Source organism: Leptinotarsa decemlineata, unplaced genomic scaffold (genome assembly GCF_025532065.1).
Source record: "Leptinotarsa decemlineata unplaced genomic scaffold, Ldec_3_MD MMD2_P_RNA_scaffold_2, whole genome shotgun sequence".
Taxonomy (NCBI): Eukaryota; Metazoa; Arthropoda; class Insecta; order Coleoptera; family Chrysomelidae; genus Leptinotarsa; species Leptinotarsa decemlineata.
This window is the reverse complement of record NW_027412529.1, coordinates 4,588,058-4,612,279: the sequence shown is the minus strand read 5'-3', so window position 1 is coordinate 4,612,279 and position 24,222 is coordinate 4,588,058. Positions and strand designations below refer to the sequence as shown.

Here is a 24,222-nt window from a genome sequence, read left to right as displayed (position 1 = left end):
AACAGTAGGTTATCTTTATATTCTGAAATTTCAACTTTCAATGAGAGCCATAAACCAAACCAAAATATTCGAATAAGTTCTTCAAAAAACGACAATATTATCAAAAATGTGAGTATCAAATTTGAAAGTATAAGAGAATCTAGCGAACAATAATTGATATGCTAATAATACAGGATGTTTCTTAATGATATGCGCATATCCAAGGGTGTAAATCTACATGAATAAATAATAAATAGGTTGCTATACAAACTATGGTCCAAAAATGTTCAACTTCAACAGTGGCGTGGGTAAGGGTAATAGGTAATAAGTACTGTTTTATATTTACTGAACCATGTAACAGACACACTTCTATAAATACTACTTTGGGTAGTTTGAGGTGGTTACCAGATACTGATTTTTATTTTTGAAATCAAAACAGGATAGGCGCCTATATACCTATATGATAAAATCCCTACTATAATATTTTAAATGCGAATGTAAGTTTGTTTGTTCCACGCGAAAACTACTCGACTGATGATCATGAAATTTTGTACACATGTACATTTGCTCAAAAGAGTCATAACTGGTGACGAATCATGGGTATACGGTTATGACATCGGAACCAAAGTCCAATCGTCCCAAAGGAAGAGCCCAAGAGAGTCAAGACCAAAAAAGGCACGCCAAGTTCAAGAAATTGTCAGGGTTTTGTTCACTGTTTTCTTCGATTACCATGGCGTTGTGCATCGGGAGTTCTTGCCACATGGTCGTATGGTCAATAAGGAGTATAATTTTGATGTTATGCGTCGCTTGCGAAAAGCAATACGAAGAAAACGACCGGTATTGTGAAAAAATAATTCATGGCTTTTACATCACGATAATGCATCTGCTAACTCGTTATTACTTGGTCGTAACTTTTTGGCCAAAAGCAACATCGTAATCATGCTTCAGCCACCACATCCACCAGATTTGCCCCCCTGCGACTTTTTGTTCCCAAGATTGAAGAGATCCGTGAAAGGACAGCGTTTTACGATTATTGAGAAGATAGAAATCGAATCGTTAAAAAAGCTCAAGGACATATCAAAGAATCATGGGTATACGGTTATCGTCCCAAAGGAAGAGCCCAAGAGAGTCAAGACCAAAAAAGGCACGCCAAGTTCAAGAAATTGTCAGGGTTTTGTTCACTGTTTTCTTCGATTACCATGGCGTTGTGCATCGGGAGTTCTTGCCACATGGTCGTATGGTCAATAACGAGTATAATTTTGATGTTATGCGTCGCTTGCGAGAAGCAATACGAAGAAAACGACCGGTATTGTGAAAAAATAATTCATGGCTTTTACATCACGATAATGCATCTGTTCACTCGTTATTACTTGGTCGTAACTTTTTGGCCAAAAACAACATCGTAATCATGCTTCAGCCACCACATTCACCAAATTTGGCCCCCTGCGACTTTTTGTTCCCAAGATTGAAGAGATCCGTGAAAGGACAGCGTTTTACGACTATTGAGAAGATAGAAATCGAATCGTTGAAAAAGCTCAAGGACATATCAAAAAGTGCATATCAGAACTACTGCGAGGATTGGAGAAAACGCTGACAAGTGTATCATATCTGAGGGAGACTACTTTGGAGGGGACAAAATAGAAATTGATGAATAAATAAATATTTTTTGAGAAAAATGAAAATTCTTCTCGTTTTCAATATTTTTTTCACAATTTCAAATCTATTGTATTTTTTTGGAAAATTGTAATCGAAACCTCTCGAAACGTTGACAACCACGCTCAAACCACATTTGAATCAGAAGATGTCTCATGAGATTATCATAGTTTAAAATTAAACCGCCAACATCCCACATATTTCACGGTCCTTCGAACCGGATCGGCCTAGTTACGCGCAACCTCAATTAATAGGTTACCCGGTCAGTCGTCATCATTTGATTTCTCACCTGCTTCTCCGTGGATACGGAGCATATTCCGAGGGATGCCGCCTCTGTAGGTCGTACAAGTTTTCGTCTGACGGAGCTTTCTGTCGCACGCAGGCCGTGAATAACGACGTGCGATTCGAACAGGGCGATCCGTGGTGGGTCGACAGACATCCGAAGAGGCTCTGCTTGTTTTCCAGCGCCCCCAATCCTCTCTCCGTGATGCAATACTGCTCGCGGATGTCCTGCCGGTTGTAATGGGCAGTATCCCGCCGTTCCTTATTCCTGATTCTCGCCATCATTTCATCTTCAGATTCGTAGGTCAGTGCCAGCTGCTGGATGTTCGCCTGCAATCGATAAGGATCGAGGGTTATTTGCGAAATTCGGGTCAGTGTGAATGCCACAGTAATTTGAGAGGTGGGGGATTTTCGGAAGCGTTTGGATATTAAATGGAATCGCGAATATTGAGCTATTATGAAGGTGCTGAATCGCCACGTAGTTTTATTATTTTATAATCGATAGTTCAAACTATTGTTTATCCATAATCAATTATATATAACCAACAGTTTCAACTGTTCAAAGAGTAAATTAGCCATATACGACAGTATAACTCGTTGGTTTTCTTTAATCGACAGTTTTGGGCTATTATGAGGGTGCTGAATGGCCACGTGATATTATTATTTCATAATCTATAGTTCAAACAAAAGTTTATCCATACTCAATTATATATAACCGTCAGTTTCAACTGTTCGAATTGTAAATTAGCTATATAGCTATATTGTATAATCGACAGATTTGGACTATTGTGAGAGTGCTGAATGGCTGCGTAGTATTATTATTTCACAATCGATAGTTCAAACTATCCATAATAAATTATATATGACCGACAGTTTGAACTGTCATAAATTAGCCGTAAATTAATGTAAATTAGCCATATACGACAGTATGAACTGTTGGTTTTTTATCATCAACAGTTTTGGGCTATTATGAGGGTGCTGAATCGCCAAGTAGTATTATTATTTCATAATCGATAGTTTGAACTATCATTAATCCATAATCAATTATATATAACCGAAAGTTTCAACTGTTTAAACTGTAAATTAGCCATATAGGACAATATAAACTGTTGGTTTTGTATAATCGACAGTTTTGGGATATTGTGAGAGTGCTGAATGACCGCGTAGTATTATTATTTCTTAATCGATAGTTCAAACCGTTGTTTATCCATAATCTATTATATGTAACCGACAGTTTTAACTGCTCAAACAGTAAATTAGTCATATACTACAGTATAAACTGTTGATTTTCTATAATCGACAAGTTTGGACTATTATGAAGATGCTGAATGACCAGGTGATATTATCATTTCATAATCGATAGTTCAAACTGCTCTATAACATAGAACAGTATGAACTAGTTTTTTTTTATAATCGACAGTTTTGGGGTTTTGGGCTATTATGAGGTTGCTGAATGGCCACATAGTATAATTATTTCATAATCGATAGTTCAAACTGTTGTTTATTCATGATTAATTAGATATAACCGACAGTTTTAACTGTTCAAACTGTAAATTAGTCATATAAGACAGTATAAACTGTTATTTTTCTATAATCGACAGTTCTGGGCTATTATGGGGGTACTGAATGGTATTATTGTATAATCTATAGTTAAAACTGTATTTTATCCATAATCAATTATATATAATCGACAGTTTCAACTGTTCAAATAGTAAATTAACCATCTACGACAGTATAAACTGTCGTTTTTCTATAATCGACAATTTTGGGCTATATGAAGGTGCTGAATGACCATGTGATATTATCATTTCATAATCGATAGTTCAAACTGCTGTTAATCCATAATAAATTATATATAACCGACGGTTTCAACTGTTCAAACTGTAAATTAGCCATAAAAAAGTATGAACTGTTTTTTTTTCTATAATCGACTGTTTGGGCTATTATGAGGTTGCTGAATGGCCACGTGATATAATTATTTCATAATCGATAGTTCAAACTATTGTTTGTCTATGATTAATTAGATATAACCGACAGTTTCAACTGTTCAAACTGTAAACTAGATATATAAGACAGTATGAACTGTTATTTTTCTATAATCGACAGTTCTGGGCTATTATGGGAGTACTGAATTGCCAAGTAGTATTATTATTGCATAATCTATAGTTCAAACTGTATTTTATCAATAATCAATTATATATAATCGACAGTGTCAACTGTTCAAATAGTAAATTAGCCATATACGACAGTATAAACTGTTGTTTTTGTATAATCGACAATTTTGGCCAATTATGAGGATGCTGAATGACCACGTGATATTATTATTTCATAATCGATAGTTCAAACTGCTGTTAATCCATAATAAATTATATATAACCGACGGTTTCAACTGTTCAAACTGTAAATTAGCCATTTAACATTTTTTATAATCGACTGTTTGGGCTATTACGAGGTTGCTGAATGGACCCATAGTATAATTATTTCATAAGCGATAGTTCAAAGTGTTGTTTATCCATGATTATATATAACCGACAGTTTCAACTGTGCGAACTGTAAATTAGTCATATAAGACAGTTTAAACTGTTGTTCATCTATAATCAACGATTTTGGGCTATTATGAGGGTGCTGAATGGCTACGTAGTATTATTATTTCATAATCGATAGTTCAAATTGTTGTTTATCCATAACCAATTATATATAATTGACAGTTTCAACTGTTCAAACTGTGAATTAGCCATATAAGACAGTATAAACTGTTGTTTTTCTATGATAGACTGTTTTAGGCTATTATGAGGGTGCTGAATGGCTCCTTAGTATTATTATTTCATAATTGATAGTTCAAACTGTTTTTATCCATAATAATTATGTATAACCGACAGTGTCAACTATTCAAACTGTAAATTAGCCATATAAGACAGTATAAACTGTTATTTTTCTATAATCGACTATTCAAACTGTAAATTAGCCATATAAGAAGAATAAACTGTTATTTTTCTATAATCGACATTTTTGGTCTAGTATGAGGGCACTGAATGGCCAAGTAGTATTATTATTACATAATCGATAGTTCAAACTGTTTTTTATCCATAATCGATTATATATAATCGACAGTTTCATTTGTTTAAAGTGTAAATTAGCCATATAGGACAGTATGAACTGTTGGTTTTATATAATCGGCTTCAGCCTAAATTGACAGTTTGAACTGGCTATTATAATCGTAAATTGAAACTATCGTATTGGTTGTCTAGAATCGACAGTTTAAACTATCTTTTCACCATAATGAACAGTTTTAAGTATATTTTTGCCATAATAAACAGTTTGAACTATCTATTATATTCTAGAACTCAAACATATTCGCCTCTCATGTAAACCTATGACTTTGTAGGTGCGTCTTGCAGAAAAACAATAAGTATTCCAACTAAATGGCACGCATAAAGCTGAAGTAAAACCATCAGGCACCTGTGCAATGTTTTTCTCTTTGAAAATTCGTTGCAACTGAATTCCCATATATGAAAAGCTGAAATTAATTTCAGTTGGTCGGGACAACCACCGATAAACCGGTTTCGGGGTACTAGCTCCTCATCAGTAACGGGAGGGTCATTTTAGAAGGAGTGAACCATCTGAATATCCAGAACAAACGAAATTAATTTCAACTAGACATAAGTTCTATCTGCAGTTGCTCCAGTAGGATGTACCACTGCGCCACCTGTAGACTAAGTCTTGAAACAACTCCACAAATACATACTCCGGGGTGGGAGTCAGAATGATAAATATTATCCGTAGAGGTACATATGATGAGCTAAAGTTCAGGTGAAAACACATCACCCTTTCCTCTCATGTGAACCTACGATTTTGTAGGTACGTGTTGCAGATACCCGACAGATAAACAACAACTAACTCAGCCAAGGTCGCGCAGAAAGCTGAAGTGAAACTGTCAGGCACCTGTGCAACGTCTTCTACTTGGAAGGTTCGTCGCAAGTAATTTCTTACATATGAAAAGCTGAAATTAATTTGATCGGGACGACCACCAATAGACCGGTTTCGGGGTACTAGCCACCTGCGCCATCTGCAGACAAAGTCCGGATGCAGCTTATGACTAGTTGGAATCAGTTTCGTTTGGACGAGATATTTTACGGTTCACTCTGTCTGAAATGACTCTCCTGGTACTGACGAGGAGCTAGTACTACAAAACCGGCTCCTAAAGGCGGTCCGTTGCAAAGCCGAGTGTTGACATTGAACGCCAAACGAAATTCATCTTCTGTCTTTCACTGCAAAGCATATCGATAGATTTGTGATTCAACACCAGACAGGGCTATTTTGACCCACCAGGTTTCATTATTAGTGCTAGGCTAAACCACTGGTAACCAACTTCAATTTTCAGACTTGTTTTTTTCAACCTAACAGTAAACCTAAGAATTGAAGGTAATGGCCACCACCTTCGACTCCTCAGGTTTGTTCTTCGGTCAAAAAGAACAAGCTTTTGAGAATTGGCCGTCACCTTCATTTCTTAGGTTTGATCTAAGGTTTGGGGGAATAAGCCTGAGAACTAGAAATTCTGAACATCACTTTCAAATTTCAGGTTTGTTCTTAAGTTATAAATAACACGCCTAAGAATTAAAGGTTTTGGCCATCACCTTCACTTTTTAGGTTTGTTCTTTTTGAAGTTTTCGATAGATCGGATACTTTTGATCGAATGAGGCCATGGTCAAGGAGAGACTTCAAGCTGACTACATTCGCTAACAGTTCTTGGTGATAATTTAACTTTAGAAAGACGATGATTCACCAACAATTAGCTTAAAAAATGGGAATGTCAATTTCCTCTTTTTTGTGAAGACATGGTTATCAGTAAAAAGTACATAGACTATCCAATTGTATCTTGTCCACAAATCGAATTCAAGTTGGAGAGTATTACATTCAGTTGTAACTTGTCCACAAATCAAATTGGAATTGAAGAGTGTTATATCCAATTGTAACTTGTTCACAAATCAAATTCAAGTTAGAGAGTGTTATATTCAATTGTAATATGTCCACAAATCAAATTCAAATTGGAGAGTGTTACATCCAATTGTAACTTGTCCAGAAATCAAATTCAAGTTGAAGAGTGTTACATTCAATTGTGACTTGTCCTCAAATTAAATTTAAAGAGGAGAGTGTTTCACTCCTTTTTACTCTCTGAACTAACCGCGGGATCACCGCAGACTTCCATTTCAAGGAAAACAAAATATTAGTCTAGCAGGAAGTTTAATAAGGGATCGTCCAGGTCAGGTATCTCAATGAAAAGGTGAAGTTGCCCGCGAAATTGAAATTCCTACATGAATGAGCCAAGAAAGGCGGCGGGAGATGAGTTTCCAATTTATTCAAATGAAGGTCATGGAGCAGTGCCAGCAGAGTGCAAAGATAACATCTTTCGCGCCATTCGATAAAGTGATTTCATTTCAAACGAATATTCTTTGTTGCCGTTGGTTTATTTTTGTTATACTCTGCTTTCCAACAGTAAAACGTAATGAATGCTTATTATAGACACTAAACAAAATGTATACTTCAGATCAAATTCAAGTTGGAGAGTGTTACATTCATTTGTAACTTGTCCACAAATCAAATTCAAGTTGGAGAGTGTTACATTCAGTTGTAACTTGTCCTCAAATTAAATTCAAAATGAAGAGTGTTACATTCAATTGTAACTTATCCACAAATCAAATTCAACTTGGAGAGTGTTACATTCAATTGTAACTTGTCCACAACTCAAATTCAAGTTGGAGAGTGTTACATTCAGTTGTAACTTGTCCTCAAATTAAATTCAAAATGAAGAATGTTACATTCAATTGTAACTTATCCACAAATCAAATTCAACTTGGAGAGTGTTACATTCAATTGTTACATGTCCACAATTCAAATTCAAGTTGGAGAGTGTTACATCCAATTGTAACTTGTCCACAACTTCAAATTAAAGTTGGAGAGTGTTACATTCATTTATAACTTTTCCTAAAATCAATTTCAAAATAGAGTGTTACATTTGATTGTAACTCATTCACGTAAAATGCATTCAGAGTGTTGAATTCAATTATACTTTATTAACATTGAATATCTACAGAAGGATCGTTTTGGGAATGAGCTATTGATGAACTATACAATTCTAACAAATCCAACGTATTTTCTTGCGCAAGACCAATATGAGAATTACCTTTTCACCTACGTGAGACGTGAGACTTTGACTCACCACAGGCCGCGTGAGCCTGACGTCGAGCCTCGAGTTGAAAGTGTTTCTTTTCGTGAAAAATACGTAATATTTTATTTTTCTGACTATTTATAATGAAATTACACCACTGAAAAGTAACCAGGTAGAGAAATGCATGCGTTTGACTGGGAAAAAAAATTATTTTTGGGCGGTTAACGTGTTAAGAAATGAGGGGCTCGTTACGTCCGCACTTATTAGTTTTAAGTATTTGATTCTACCTCAAGTTCAACTGGGAGTTTTGATATTGTTACAGAACATAGGTATAAACTTTTTGACATCGTAATACAGTCAAAGTGAAAATAAACTAATGCCGGATTAAACTTTACCTGAGTCGAAACATCCAGATGATTGAAAGGAGCCCGGGAATGTCCTAGATAACCTGAAACGAAGAAATTAGTGATAATACCTTAGATAATTGAGCATATTATCAAAAATAAATTGGAAAAATATGATTGAACTGATCAATACTTTATGAAAATCCATCGAAACGTATTTAGAAAACACACGTTATCTAAGATTTCCACTTGGAAGTTTACAAAAAGAGTATTCAATTGAAATGTGAATTAATCAGTTTTTCCAATTTATAGCCAGTTTTTTTCTACATACGAGGTCTGTTCGAAAAATAAGGTGAATTTTCAAATTTCGCAGGCTACGTATATTCGATAAGCTTTTTTCAAATTATTTTTATGGTGGTACACTCGTCTCGAACATACGTTCATAGTTCCAGCTTTAAAAAAATGTTATGTTTAGAATAGGTTTTTTCCGTTAACCAGCTATTGCACCCCTACGAACGACAACCCTCAGAAGTCGAAACTTGTGCGAGCTAAGGACTGACGAGGTCTTACCTTTTAACGTGTGATTCCTAACACGGGTTGGACGATAGCAAGTGAAAATCGATCGTTCAGCCTGGGGCTTGAACTATCGACTCACACATCGGCCGATTGACTGAGTGAACAAAGCACCTACGTCGACCCGCACGGCTACCGACCGACCAACCTGTTCAGCATGTTCAGTTTATATGATGGAAATGGCCGATTCTTGATGAACATTTGTAACTAACGTATTCAAGGAACACTTTATTGTGGGATTTTCACTGAACAGTTTTACAAAAACGCAACACGTGTTTCGCTTCTTCGGGCGTGTTGCGTTTTTGTAAAACTGTTTAGTGAAAATCTGACAATAGCGTTTTTTGAATATGTTCAGTTTGTAGGTGAGAGAGCATGAAAGTTAGAATTATTTTCCGTGTTCGGCAATTTTCTGCTATCGAAAAAATGGATCAGAAAATTTGCATCAAATCTTTTGTAAAAAAGGAATCAAAACAATTGAAATGTTGATAGTGGCATAAGGTGATGGTATTCTGAGTCAGAAAAATGTTTATGAGTGTTATAGTTCAAGTAAACGATATAGATCTTCCAACATCTCCTCGTTGATAATATAGTTAGAGAGCTAACTAATTTCGTTATTCAATTATCACTTATGATTATATAAGAAAGTAGAGAAAGTAGGGATTCAAATAATAGGATGATAATTGAAAATACTTCTGAATACTACTTTCTCACATTTACATACAATTAATCGCTTCCAAAACACTGCCATATAGTCTTATTCAAGTAAAACTACTTTTTCAATCCTTTTCTGTCAGTCTTCTTCGGTAATATTAGATACTTCTTCTTTAATTAGCTTTAATTACCTTCTTATCAAATTTTGGAAAATTATTTTTACGTCTGATGGTTTGTTTCAATTTTTCCCAAACCAACTCGATGGGATTGAAAACACAAAAATAGGGGGGAAGTCTCAGTATGGTGTAATTTTATACTTTTCAGCAAGACTCTCAAGGGCCTACACTTTTTCAAATTTTTTGTTTGTAAAACTTCAAGTAATTGGTTTTTGGTATATTAATCTTCAATATACAAATTGTTATCCATTAGAAAACTTTGTATTTCATCTTTTCTCGAATTTTCATTCTGTATTTTGATGAGCTGTCGAGAATGATAGGAAGCGCTGTCAAGAACTATTACACTATTCGCATCCAAATTTGGGATCAATGTGTTTTCAAACCATTCCTTGAAAATACTAGCTTTCACATTGCAGTCCTCAAGTTTTTTTCTACATAATTCTTCTCTCCCTCCGCAATGCACAATGATCAGTCGCGATCCTTTGTTTGCAGGCATGTTAGGCGTACACATTCTCGAACCATCAATCCACCCCTTCGTCACTGTGTCGTGAGTGTCATCCCAAGTTTCGTCCAAATAGAAAATTTGCCGATGTTCTTGTATAGATTTAGTTATTTGTTCTAAGTATTTGTTACGCAATTCCACTATTCTTCTGCTTTCCATAACTGCTTGACGTTTTTTTATCATTTTAAATTTACATCCTAGTTTCTTTATGCAATTCTGAAGAGTTTTGTCACAGCAGCTCACGTTATGGCCAGAAGTATTCAATTTCTCCCTTATGATTTCAGTTGTAGGAATCTCATTCCTTTTGTAACAGTCGTATATTGTTTTTTTCAATTATTTTATTAGATGAACATCTAAAGGTTTTGGTAATCCTGTATCACATAGCGTCTTGCGTTCATAAGGTTTGTTTTTGACTATTTTACGTACAGTTGAGAAAGGAATTTCGGTCAAATCTGATGTTGCTTGTAATAGTTTGTTTTCCTCGAAACCAAACTTGAGATGTAGATTCTTATATACATAGAAACATACTCTCTGTGTTTCAATATTCAAATGTATCCGAATCTTATTCATTGGTATCTCTTTTTTGCATTGTTCACCATCGCTATTGGAATCACTGGACTGGAAAAAGTCTGCGTTGTTATCACACTCGGTATCACTATTAGAACTTGTTCAAGGACGCCACATTTTAAACAGACAACAAAAATTTTAAGTAATTATAACTGCATGAATATCGAATTTCAACACTGAAATCGCGATCAGTTCCTGAACTGAACACGACGGCGATAACCATCCCTACATTCCCCGATTTCTATTCGTCACTGTAACATGACTTCAAATTAAATTTTATGACTCTTCAGCCAATCATTAATCTCGGTTAGTAAAAATTATCCAATACGAACCGCCAATTCTTCCGGCCACGTGGACTATTTCGCAGCCGGTTCATTTCTATTTATTGGTTTTTTGTCCTTTGAGAGTGCCGACAACTTTAAGTGTGCACAATATCGTTTACTTCGACTATACTTAAATCAAGGACAGTGGTGGTATGACCATGAATGATTATAGGATTTTATATTTACCTGAGTGGAGGTGATCCATCTCATTGGCTCTTGATGTCCTGTCCAGTTTGGAGAGTTCTATTTTCCTGAAACAAAAGAAATGTTCTTGAAAAATTGTTATACCAATCAATATCACAGTTATTATAGGGTTCGTCTGTGGTTAAATAAGGTTGTTTCAGAAGTTTTCTCCGTTTTGTCATGTGTTTCTGTAGCTCCATATCTCAATAAATATTTATTCTGCTCTGTCCTGTGTAGAATTTTGTACTCTATACAACTGCCGCAATAGATTTTCATCGCCAATAGCATATGCAGGAATAACTTCAGTGAATAATCCTGCACTGATACCTGTCGGATATAATGTTCTTCGTGGTATTAGCCAGGGGAGTAGTGGTTTTCTGATAGGTGTCAGTCTATTAACCTACAGTGTAGAGAGTTGAGACTAGTCTGAACGAATTGTTCTTTTAGATGATTTGATTTATAGACAGTCTTCAAGTATGTCCACTGACTATATGTGAAAAGTTTTTAATCCTTATACGAGGAATTGTGCAAATTTCGGATTTGCGGTTGGTTACCTCGTTCACAGGCAGATGGGGCGATGACAAATCTGTTTTTTTTGTCAACTTCAGCCTAGTTCGAGGAATGATACTTTGAAGGAATTCGATTTTCAATTATCGGAAATAATTGACTTTATATTGATGATAGACACTACCTTGCAGTGACGAGTGGCAAACAGTCCGAAACCTGTCTGCAAGTGTGTTCCAATAATTATATATATATATATATATATATATATATATATATATATATATATATATATATATATATATATATATATATATATATATATTATATATATATATATATATATCGCCCTTCGTGGTATTAGCCAGGGGAGTAGTTGTTTTCTGATAGGTGTCAGTCCATTTACCTACAATGACTGCAATCACTGAATATAAAGAATCCATAGTCATTTTTATGAGGTATCACTCTACTCCTAATCGGGAGTATGGTCTCTGGATTAAAACATTTTGCTCTGACAAACATACTTGACATTTTTTGGATTTTTTCGAATAGTTCTTTGCCTGACAGTTTTGCCTGCGGTACAATTTTGATGACCCACCTGCATGAAAAAGTAATGAATGCAATTTGGCCCACCCTGTGTATGAGAATTTCAGTATGAAAAATCACACGACGTTGCAGTATGGACCAGTAGGAAGAAGCAGGGGCATTAACATTATTTTTCCATTGGTGTTAATGAAACAAAAGTGATTTTGAAAAAATAATTTATCAGAGATAAATTAAAATCCTTATTTGTTTCAAAATATGTTTTTCTGTCAACTAGCTGTCGCCCCCTACGAACGATAACCCTCAAAAGTCGAAACTTGTGCGAGCTAAGAATCAACGAGGTCTTACCTTTCAACATGCGATTCCTAGTATTTGAAATGATATTCTTTATTTTTTATTTTTAAGTGAATTTTCATATGAGAATCATCTAACTGGCAGTATGAATTTCAAAAATGAGCAGAATAAAAACTACTGAAAAACACACATAAAATATTTGAAAATTTGAATCTGTTCAAGTATGTTGTTTATTGTAGTTTTTCAGGTTTTCAGGTAGTTTTCAATAAAAAAATTTTCGAACTACAAACCAAAAATGTATAGAACAGTTTTCATCAACCATGCACTCATCTGTATGTCTCAAGCAAGTTGGAACCATATATAATTATTTTATTAGCAATTTTTAAAGAAAAAAATTATTTCAGTCGTATACCAGGTTTGTCAAAAAATATGGATTTTGCTCCGTTTTTAACAATATCGAAAATTGTTATTGGAGCAAGTTGATTAGAATTGAAAAGTACATCTAATTATAAAATTACATTAATTCACAAAAAAACATGTTCTGTTATTTTTTACCAATTATTCCACTTGATTTTGACCTTGATGACACCAATAATGAACATTTATCTCTTGAGAATAAAGAAACCATGAGAACTGTTTCGTTTATCAATGTTTTTTTTTAAATATTCCACATGCAATAATTACAGTTGAATTTTCGTTGTTATTGTAGATATATTTCGAGGAATAAAAAATAATTTGAGGTTAGTGCATATTTGGAAATGATCTTCAATTATGATAATTTTTTTAAATAACTATTTTGGATACTGCCAAAAATAAGAGTACTTTACTCCCGAGCAAAATTCATATTTTTTGACAAACCTCAGATGCGAATTAAATAATTTGATAATGATAATAGCATTTCAGGTTTTAGTTCTTGCTGAACTTTTTCTGAAGGATATTTTTTTTTACTAAAATTAATAATAAAAAGTTTTCTATATGTTTCCAACTTATTGAGACATCATTGGCCTTTGCTGAGGTTGCAGTTGAGACAAGATTTTGAAGAAGAATAAGATTTTATTGGTTTCATAATGCAAATGTCATTAATTTCTGATTGCCAGTTTAAAGGAACAGATTTGCTTTCGACAGTGCAAATGTAGAAGACATAGTGAGAAAATTCTGTGAAGTTCGTTATCCCCGTAGAAATAAGTTATTATTTCAGATAGCCTCTTTCTTCTAGTTTACATTTGAAATAACACTTATTATTATTATAATAATATGCTTTATTGTCCAAAGAACATCAGGTCTTATTGACAAAGATGCAAATTTTCTTCAATCACCAAACAACTACATATTTGTACAGAGTGGGCTAAATTGGACACTTTTCATGGGAAACTTCCGTTTTCAAACTAGATAGATGAAAACTGATGGCTGTCTCTTAGGTCAAAAATTTCTTGTTTCTATGAAAACATTTCCAATGCACTTTTAACGTAGAATTCAATGGGGTTAAATAAATTATTTTTCAAATGAGACATCAATAGTTATTGATGAAAAACTTTTTTTTGACCGGCCAGCGGCCAACGACTATGGATCTCATTTTTAATTGCCGACAAATTCTATATACGAGGTGGAAGCGGCAGTGTACCGATTCTGTACGCACACATATACATACATATTATACATAGAGTACAGATCAAATTATATCCAAACACATACAATACATATGGATACTGAAGAGAAAGATTACATATGCTAGGGCGCTTGAGTGAAGTTGCTGAGAACATTACAAAAACAATTTAAACGTAAACAAAACGTCAAAATAAACAAGTTATTTCTATAAAATGTTTTATTTCTGACCGGGATATTATAAGCTTATATCGTCATAGTTACGCTATCAATAAAGAGGGTCATAACTCCCTTGGGACATTATAGATTTTATAATTCCCTCTACCTTTCACAAGTAAAAATAAATAGAAATGAAAACTGAACCATATTTTATTTATTCACGTCATTACAAATAATAAATGTACAATTTTGAAATGTTCCCTGAAAATTACTTCCGCCACTGGAAACAATTTCTTCTTTTGTATGGCTGGAGCTTCTGTTCACTACAGTCGAGGTACCTGCCTCTTCTGATGACAAAGTAGACAACATACGCGCCGTTTTATTTCCCAATTCGATACTATCCTCCAAATACCCCTCCGCCACCGTGGAACTTTTCCAACCTCCGTGTCTTTTTAAGTTAGAGCAGTAGCAGAAGTGCGACGAAGGCAATGTCCCGTATAGGAAGATGAGTTTGGCAATCCTAAATACATTGCGATTTTGCTGGGGATTTTCCCAAACATGTTTTTTCCAATTGGCTGAGATGTACATTTATTTTGTCGGAAGCTCAAAAAAAATCTTTCAATACCTTTAGGACGCAAAGACATATAAAGTCTTAATAAAGGCAAAGCGGAGAACTCTTTTTCATCCACAACTGTAAATTTCTTCGATACACCAGTTTTACTTTCCGGTACGTTCACTACCATAACGGAATCCCGGTCCTCTATATCCGATATCTTCATATTCAAAAGTTCCTGACTTCTGCATCCTCCAAAATAACCCATAATCAAAACAACCTGTAACAAAAAAAAGGAAATAAACACACACAAAAAGGAAAATAAGAAAAAAATTACCTTATGCAATAAATGAATATCATTAGGAGCGTCCTTTAGGAATCTGATAACATCTTTAGGAGATAAAACAGCAGACTTTTTCGGCTTATAACTCTTACTCTTCCGTTTCAAAAAAGCCTGTAGTTCATTGAACTTGGTGATATCTCGTTTCTCATGTATAGTCACCATCGATTTTAGCATTGACCATTTAGTCCATAAAGAATTCGGACTATACGTTTCTGACTGAAACGAATAAACACAATTACTACCAAATCTACCGAAAAACATAGAAAATTCCTTACCAGTTCTTGAAAATATGCCAGAAATACAGTTTCAGTGACATCTTTTGGCATAACATTTTTCCGTGTCAGCCAGTCCAGATATATCTTGTATTCTTTTTGGTATACGGCTTCACTTTTCGATGGAATTAATGATTCTCTTGCTTGTTCAGCTTTTTTCAAAATATCCTCCATTATATTTGGGGTAGAAAACACGTTTTCACCGCAAACACAGCTTGATAACAAAGTTCTGTTTATAAACAAATAACATAGCAACAACCTAGCAACAAGAAAACTCTACTATAATCAACGGTACCTGATTCAAATATACCGGGAAGGTAATGAATTGGTACATTTTTCCGTTTCAAAAATGAACAAAATTTTATTGAAATCGGTCAGAAATAAAATTATCTATGTACCACGGGAATTAATGAGCCTTAATAACCTCAGGCAATTGCTGTCCCTCGGGCCAGAGGCCCTCAGGACGCAAACTTTGCCATCGGTAATTAAGGCCCTCCTAATTCCCTTGATACATAAATAACTATAACGAAGAATGATTCGTTTTTGAAATACAGATTGTTGAAATTTTTCAAAACATGGTAGGTTTTTGTCATAAGTTTTTTGCAATTTTAATTGTTTTCATCAAACTTTTTAATCAGTATCCCCATACAGACTTCTTCTAAACTGAGCATTATCGAACTGCTTATTCAATCCAAATTGAAAAAAATTGTCAGGTTTAATTATTCAATTAGAAAGTACTACATTTCGAAGTTTGTAAAAAAAACAATTCGGAGAAGTACTATGTTATTTATTAGGAAAATAAACATATAAAAATTGAACGAAACAACTATTACAACAACTGTTCAAAGTGACGACCCATAACAGTAATACAAGCTTCTGTTCTCCTCATAAAAGAATTCCGCACCCGTTGAAAAATGCCCGGAGTGTTTCTTATCGTTTCGCCGCAAGCTATGGGAATGGGATGGGAATGGGAACATCTTCCATAAGTTGGGGAAGCTCGTGTTCCAAAAAATGTAGGTAAGCATCTCCATTCAAACGTAAGGGGAGAAAATAGGGCCCAATTGAATAATCCCCAATTATGCCTACCCATACATTGAAAGAGAATTTGTCTTGGAAATGAGTTTGCGTTGTCGCATGTGGGTTATCTTCCGCCCAGATGTGGTTGTTATGGAAGATCATGATACCATTTCTTGAAAAATTAGCCTCACCTATGAAGAGGATTTTCGATAAAATTTGCGAATGTTGTTCGACTTTTTTTTCAAGCCATTGAGCAAATTACATGGTTGGAAATCACGTAGCGTAAGTGCCTGGACACGCTAAATATAATAAGGATATAATTGTTGTTCCTTTAAAATTGTGTAAACTGTAATGTGACTCACATTTAAAGTTTGACTAATTTTTCTTGTACTCGCGTCTGGATGTTCACTAATTTCTTCGAGAACCGCCTCTTCCAATTCTACAGTTCTTGTAGTGCGTGGCCGTCCTACTGCAGAATTTGTTTCATAGCTTCCAGATTCGGAAAATCGCCGGAAAAGATTCGCAAATGTCGCTGCACAAGGAGTCACGCGTTGGGGATACCTTTCCTGATAGAGGCGTCTGGCCTCGCTTGAATTTCCGTCAACCAAGCTGTTTGCAAAAACAATATCAGCCATTTCAGCATTCGTAAGGTCGGGCATGGTACCAAAAAATCACTTTATAAACTCCGAACTGTGAATTTGTCAGTTAATAGTTAAAAATGTGACAGTGAACTTCTATTTTTATAAACAAACTTTCTTAGCCTACTCGATTTAATTAACTTAATTTGCAAGTGGAGAGTGACAAAAATTATTGAAATCAAACTTTCCGTATCTCCGAAACGAAGCATTTTCGGACACAAGTTCGTATAGACTTTTTTTTTAAATTGTCTCAGGAATACGTCATTTGAATATTTTAACGTACTTATGTTACACCCTGTATATTAAAAATACAAATAATAAAATGAATTAGAGAAAAATGCCATTACAGAATTCTTTTAAACTATAATGAGATGTACCACATAATTAATATTTCACCGAAAATTAGAGTGTTCCTGCTAAAAGTTAATACTGCCAAATAAATGATTATAAACATCTCAAGACCAACATTATAATATAAGGAGTCTTTGACTGAAGTAGAGGCTGGTATGGTTAATCTTAGGTCATTAGCTTAACGAAGGGCATAATTATTGAAGCACCTGCTAAATATGTTTGTCAATCAAACAGACTGTTTCTAAAGACTCAAAATTTTATATTGTTCAAACTAGGTTTTGAAGGAGTCTCGCACATGAATCTTATAGCTTCTGTGTAATGAAAACAATCTGCAATTGAGATTTGCAACATACTATATCCAGAAACATATGTGGATGAACTGCATGTGTGGATACATTAATGAAAAGCCAAAAAATCATGCACATTGAACTCACCTTCATAAAGTCTAGTCGGTATTTGATATAATTCGTCGAATGCAATGAAGACAGTCACAATATTTTAAGATCGTCCAAAAAATGTCAGTTTAAAAACTAGTCTTTTCATTGGCCCCGCAATACGTTCAAAACATTCGATGTGAATAGACCTCCGACTGAGCAAGCAAGCCTGAGTCTACCTGTACAACATTCTCTATGAGAAATGATAGGCGAAAGCAATTTACTTAATAACAACTTAAGAACACGTTGCATTTTTTTAGGTACTTCTGTTTATACTGGTAGTTTGATATTTACTCGATTATTTATATTGATTTACAACCTTGATTTATTTCTATTTTGAGTCCAGCAGTCTGAGATTTAGTTTCTGTTTATAATTTAAACGTGTAAATTTGTTTTAGTCTCTAAGTGTTAGTTAAGCAATACAAACTCTTTAGTAAAATGTTTATTAAAACTAGTTAGCACCAACAAGTCGATATTAGGGTTTTTTGTACACACGCTCGGTTAGAAGTCAACTCCGGGGAGATGCCTCTCCGGACTCCGGATTCTGCAGCCCGGGCATGCGTCTGCACAAGGACGTCGTCCTATATCGAATACGGGATCGCACAGTGGCGTAGAGTCGACTAGATGAAAGAGAAATCCTCTTCAGCGAAGCCCTATCTTTCAGAACCAGTTCGAACATTGATGCCATGTTTAAGTTCGGAGGCCATCTATGAAATCGACAGAGAACTAAATCCTCGAATGTTAAAATGAGACTCCCCAAAGTCAGTTACAAAGCCAAGCTGCAGTGGAAGACATAGGAAGAATCTTGTCGGCGATCGATGTGGAAGCTTGGCTTTGCAACTGACCGCTTCGTGGAGCCTCATTCATCTTCGATATTCAAGGATTGAGTTTTCTGTCGATGACCTCATTTAATCAGGCTTGGTCTTTAATGACAGTAGAGACCAACAATGCATTCGTGATCCATACACATAATAGTGTGTAAAAAGATAATATTGAAAAAAATACTTAGTGAAACTGCAGTTTTGATGATAACGAATGATTTTAGTGACCTCGTAATTCATAATAAGTATACATACAATGCCACAGATTTGGGAACAAGAAATTTGGTGAAAATATTTCTCTTTCACATAACCCTCAGAAAGATTAAATTTTATCGATTGGCAATTGAATTTCATTTGATTATGCCCATACATAATTTCTGAAAGCTCGTTTGAAAGTGGTTGACAATGTTTCGTGGTGTATTTCATCAGTTCGGACTTTGAAAAAACATCAAGTCTATTTTTCGGAAAAAGAGAGATCATCGCTAACACCGCACCACAGTAAGCACCCTCAATTATATGAACTACCAAAAATCCAAAAGAAGGATGTTCCACTCAGACCGATCATTAGCTCCAGAGATTCAGCCACTCAGAACTTGTCGAGATTTTCACTACCAATAATTAAACCATTGCAAGGTAAAACATCATCTTTTGTGAAAAATTCAAGGCATTTCGTTGAACTACTCGGGGAAATCGAAGTCAAAGAGCAGGATCAAGTGATCAGTTTCGACGTGGAAAGCCTCTACATCAACGATCCTGTCGAAGAAACACTTCAAATCATACAGAAGAAGATATCCGAAGATGGGGACCTGAAAGATAGAACAAACTTACCGATACAAGTAATCATGGAATTACTAGGATGCTGTGTACGAAACTGCTACTTCCAACTGAAGGACGAATTCTTTACGCAAGATGAGGGACAGCCAATGGGATCGCCACTTTCACCAGTTATAGCTATATATATATATATATATATATATATATATATATATATATATATATATATATATATATATATATATATATATATATATATATATATGCAGTGGTTTGAAACTCTGGCCATTGAAGAAGCCCACAAAAAGCCCCCAGTCTGGTTGAGATACGTAGACGACACCTTCATTATATGGAACCATGGGAATGCAAAACTAGACACTTTCCTGAAGCAAATCAACAACGTAAGTCCATCCATCACTTTCACAATGGAAAAGAAAGTACACAACGAATTGCCTTTCTTAGACGTATTGGTGAAGAGGACCGACACTAAATGGGAAACATCTGTATATCGAAAACCCACTCACACAGGACAGTACCTGAACCAGAAATCCAACCATCATCAATCAACTAAGAGAGGAATCATCAAGACTCTACTAGACCGTGCCTTCGGGCTCTGTAATACAAAGGAAGGTCTCGAAAGGAAAACGACCTTCAACGGAATGGTTATTCCAGAGTGATGTTGGAACAGGCTTTAGCTAAAGACAGCAATCCACAAGGAAGAGAAGCCTCCATAACTATTACTTGTACTTCCCTACATCAGAGGATTATTGAAAAGGATACGAAGGATTGGGTCCAAGTATAACATCAGGACCTGCTTCAGATCTGGGAACTCTATTCGTAGCAGCCTCACGAAAACCAGGCCACCAAACGCGGACTGCGATTCCGAAAATTGTATTTACCGGATACCCTGCGAGTGCGGAGAATCATACATCGGTGAAACTAAGAGGCCATTGAAAGTTTGCATTGCTGAGCACAAGAAACACACACAGCGAGGAGAAACCAGCAAATCCGGAATAGCAGAGCATGTTTGGGCTCATGAACAAAATATCAAGTAGGCTCAAGCTGAAATCATCCACAAAGAGGAACACTGGTTTAGGAGAAAATTCAAAGAAGCCGCGTATATGTTGTCCAACAACGCATTTAGTCAAGCTAGCGTAGAGATACGTAACATATGGAAACCTCTAATCAAACGAAAAACGACCAACTTCCGCCAAACGGTTATCTCCTGCTAAAAACCAATGAAGCGGTGAGAGAGAGGAGGGGATAGGTGAAAGCACTCGAATGGCCTATAAATAGTCGGATCTCGGAGGAATAAGTCCAGTTATCACGATGAAGTTATCGAAGACGATTGTGGATACTAATAATCGAAACGTCGTGACATAACTTGGTTTGAAATCTTTTAATTTTTATTTTTATTTTTCATTTTCTGTTAATAATGATTTTTAATTTTCAGCTTTTATTAATATTTCAATTTTAATTTTTTTGGTTGTGTTTGGTTTTATGTTATTTTTATGTAATTTCAGTTTTTTTGTTCGAATAAAATTGTTATTTTCGGTTAAACTTTTTAATATTTTCTCAGGAATTTCAAATCAATTTATATTATATTAGACAATGGAAGTCCGAACTGATGAAATATTCTGATAGCTCATTCTCAAATGAACAGAACAACTTGATAACAAAATTGCACTTTACTTATTTTTTAATTGGATCCTTTTGTATAGTTTGAAATGAGATTTGAAACGTAGGGGAAACTGGGTATAGTTGTTTCACGGTTTGGTTGTCATAGCGGCCATATTGAAAAGTTGAACGAATGAAAGAGTTTATCGAACCGTGAAAGGAATTTCTGGCAAAAACATAACAATCTGCACTGAGAGCAGACAAGCCCTATTAGCCTTGAACAGACAACGTGTAACCTCAGGGCTAGTACTAGAGTGCCACCAAGATTCAGCCAAAGCCTCGGTAGATAATAACATTATCCTGAGGCACGGCAGAAGTAAAGGTAATCACATTTCCGACTCTTCAGCCAAGGAAGCGGCCGGACTAAGAATTTTAGGACCCAGTGGCATCCACGGCCTGATGACTTCGACAATTGCAAAACTAGCCAAACGTCACATCCATGCTCAATCTCTAAAGAGATGGGATGAACTCAAAGGATGCAATCTTGCCAGGATCACCCTGGGCGATCCTGGGAAGCTGGCGCCGAAGAAATATCTGGTCATGACCAGGAAAAATCTACGCTTAATAGTAGGATCTCTGACTGGCCACTGTCAACTAAGGAAACACCTCCACAATATAGGGCTAGTGAACACACCTCAATGCAGGATGTATGACCAGGAAGATGAAACTGTCAGGCATGTCCTATGCGAATGTTCGGAGGTATCGTCAATAAGAGAGTGTGTGTTCGGCGAGTCTTGGCCTACACCTGCCAATATAAAGGAGATGTCTCCCAGATGTCTCCCAGTGTCCCCCTTCCTGGAAAGGACAGGATGGACGATGACCTAGGAGGACAACTCCTCGGAAGGATGTACAATGGGTCATTTGTAGCCTAAGTGCTGTGGGCCTACACTCACCCTCCCTTCTCTGCATATAAAGATACAGAAGAGTTTATCGAACAAAATCGAAGGATCGCGAGAGCAATTCCTCCATTCTAACGTTACTTCAATTCACTTCAGGGAGATGCGTACATTTGATTTTTTCGGACGGCGAAGGTAAATTTTGGTTCATTTGTGTCGAGTCTGTATACTATAATTTTCCGTAGATATATATTATTTCATGTATTTTTGATGAGACATCTGTGGTTCATGATATCACTATCCATTTTTATGAATAATTATTGATTCAGAGTTATTTTAGGGGGTTATGTTTTGAAATGTGTTTTGGGACTCGTTGTCTCAACTTGACGAGGGCTGATAGTCACATGTGACAACCAACACTGGAATGTCAGTAGGAATGTGCTTGGACTATAATAATTGTATAAAAAGTTATTTGTGACGTCCTTGGACAGGGCTCTGTGATTTGGTATTTTAAAATTGAAAAATATAGTTATTGAATGAACCTTGAAGGTGTTTCATTTAGATGGATGACAGACATCACAAACACCATATATATTTGTGATGCTTTTTTTGTTGGCTTTTCCAACTTCTGATAAATACAATTTTTGTGGGCTCTTCCAACTTCTGATACATACAATTTTGTTTGTTTTAGAGAAAATCATAGAAATGTCATGGCATCATGTGAGAAAGTGTGATCGACTAATATTTCACGCAGATAATTGATTTTGGGATTAATTATTATCGCAGTCTGACACTGTTTTATAAAAATACACTGTCGAAGAGACCAGCAACACGGTGTTATCAATACTATCAACAAAATTTGTTATCAAAGGTATAGGCAAATCTTCACTGACAAATAGAAAAAATAATTGGAAAAATAAATACTTACCTAGTATTCATTTTGGGTCATCCCTAAAGAATAGTCAAAAAACAGCGTTACATTTGCCAGATTACATTTGCCATAATTGTGAATTTGAATATTCACTGAATTTTAGACTGACTAATTAATAATTTCGCTAGGATGGCTATTTTTAGTTTACAAGCATTGCGGCCTAAAGGACCTATGTTTTTGGTATTGTAGTTTCCAGATGGATGTTTTTTCATTTGGAGCAAATATGTTCTTCCTACGAATGAGACACTTTTATTATCTTCTTGAGTATAATAATTAATTGCCTATATTATACCACTTTCATTAAAATATTCATTCGAATGTATTTATACCCCTCAATCACCTTTGTGACTACCTACCCCAGCCCCGGCCCCAGGTTAAAAGTCACACTTTCTCTTTTCCATAAGAGTTGTTATATTTCCTTTATCGATGATGTTGGAGAAAAATATGTTTATGGATCTTTTGAATCAATTGGCATGACCTTTTCTGAAAATTCGATGGCGTTTCATGACATCGTGAGTCCGGGGAGCGAAGAGTCGCTTCGCCCTCGCTGAGATACGCCACTGGGATTACTCCTGCAACCATAGTCGCCGAAATGTGGGCGCTAATAACCCTGCACGCTTCTAGGAACTTTAAGCTTTTGCTCCACCCGATTCGGTGCGAGGAAAAGCACCCACACTTATACAAATATCCTGTGGGTGGTCCCGTGTGATAGAGAAAATCGGATTCTTGATTAATTTTGTTGTCGTTGTTGTTGAACAGAACTGCCAATATTCAAGTTACAGGGTATGTGATAGAGCTGTCATCAGGAGAAGTTTCAGATGAAGATATGAAGTTATGTGAAAATATTTCCTATGAAAAATTTAGTTATTGATGTAGTGGAATTTTTTAAATCATCCACAATTTTAGTAGGAGGGACGGGTATCGAAGTTGATATCAAAACGACGCGCATTATATTTAACTTTATTTGGAACAATCATGAAATACAAATCAATTCAAAGAACTAAGATTATAAAAAAAAGGAAAGAAGAAAAAAAAATCACATCAAAGGTGCTGCTTCGTTCCCTCCTGTTCATA

At 35.5% G+C, this 24,222-nt stretch overlaps 2 protein-coding genes across 2 annotated transcripts in view; both read right to left on the bottom strand.

Annotated features, from left to right (window-relative positions):
- LOC111517445 (uncharacterized) overlaps positions 1 to 18,598 on the bottom strand; it is an 86,793-nt gene extending 68,195 nt beyond the window's left edge. The window contains 4 exon segments of the mRNA XM_074181940.1: positions 1,922 to 2,244; positions 8,476 to 8,528; positions 11,403 to 11,467; positions 18,110 to 18,598. Coding sequence (XP_074038041.1) covers positions 1,922 to 2,244; positions 8,476 to 8,528; positions 11,403 to 11,421 — 395 coding nt within the window. The 5' untranslated portion in view covers positions 11,422 to 11,467; positions 18,110 to 18,598.
- LOC141485385 (uncharacterized) lies at positions 14,558 to 16,184 on the bottom strand. The gene is made up of 3 exons (XM_074181929.1): positions 15,673 to 16,184; positions 15,392 to 15,613; positions 14,558 to 15,334 (listed from the first exon to the last, which is right to left on the bottom strand). Exons 1-3 carry the CDS (start codon positions 15,841 to 15,843, stop codon positions 14,954 to 14,956), a joined length of 774 nt encoding a protein of 257 aa, XP_074038030.1. The 5' UTR covers positions 15,844 to 16,184; the 3' UTR covers positions 14,558 to 14,953.
- Positions 18,599 to 24,222: the final 5,624 nt, after the last annotated feature.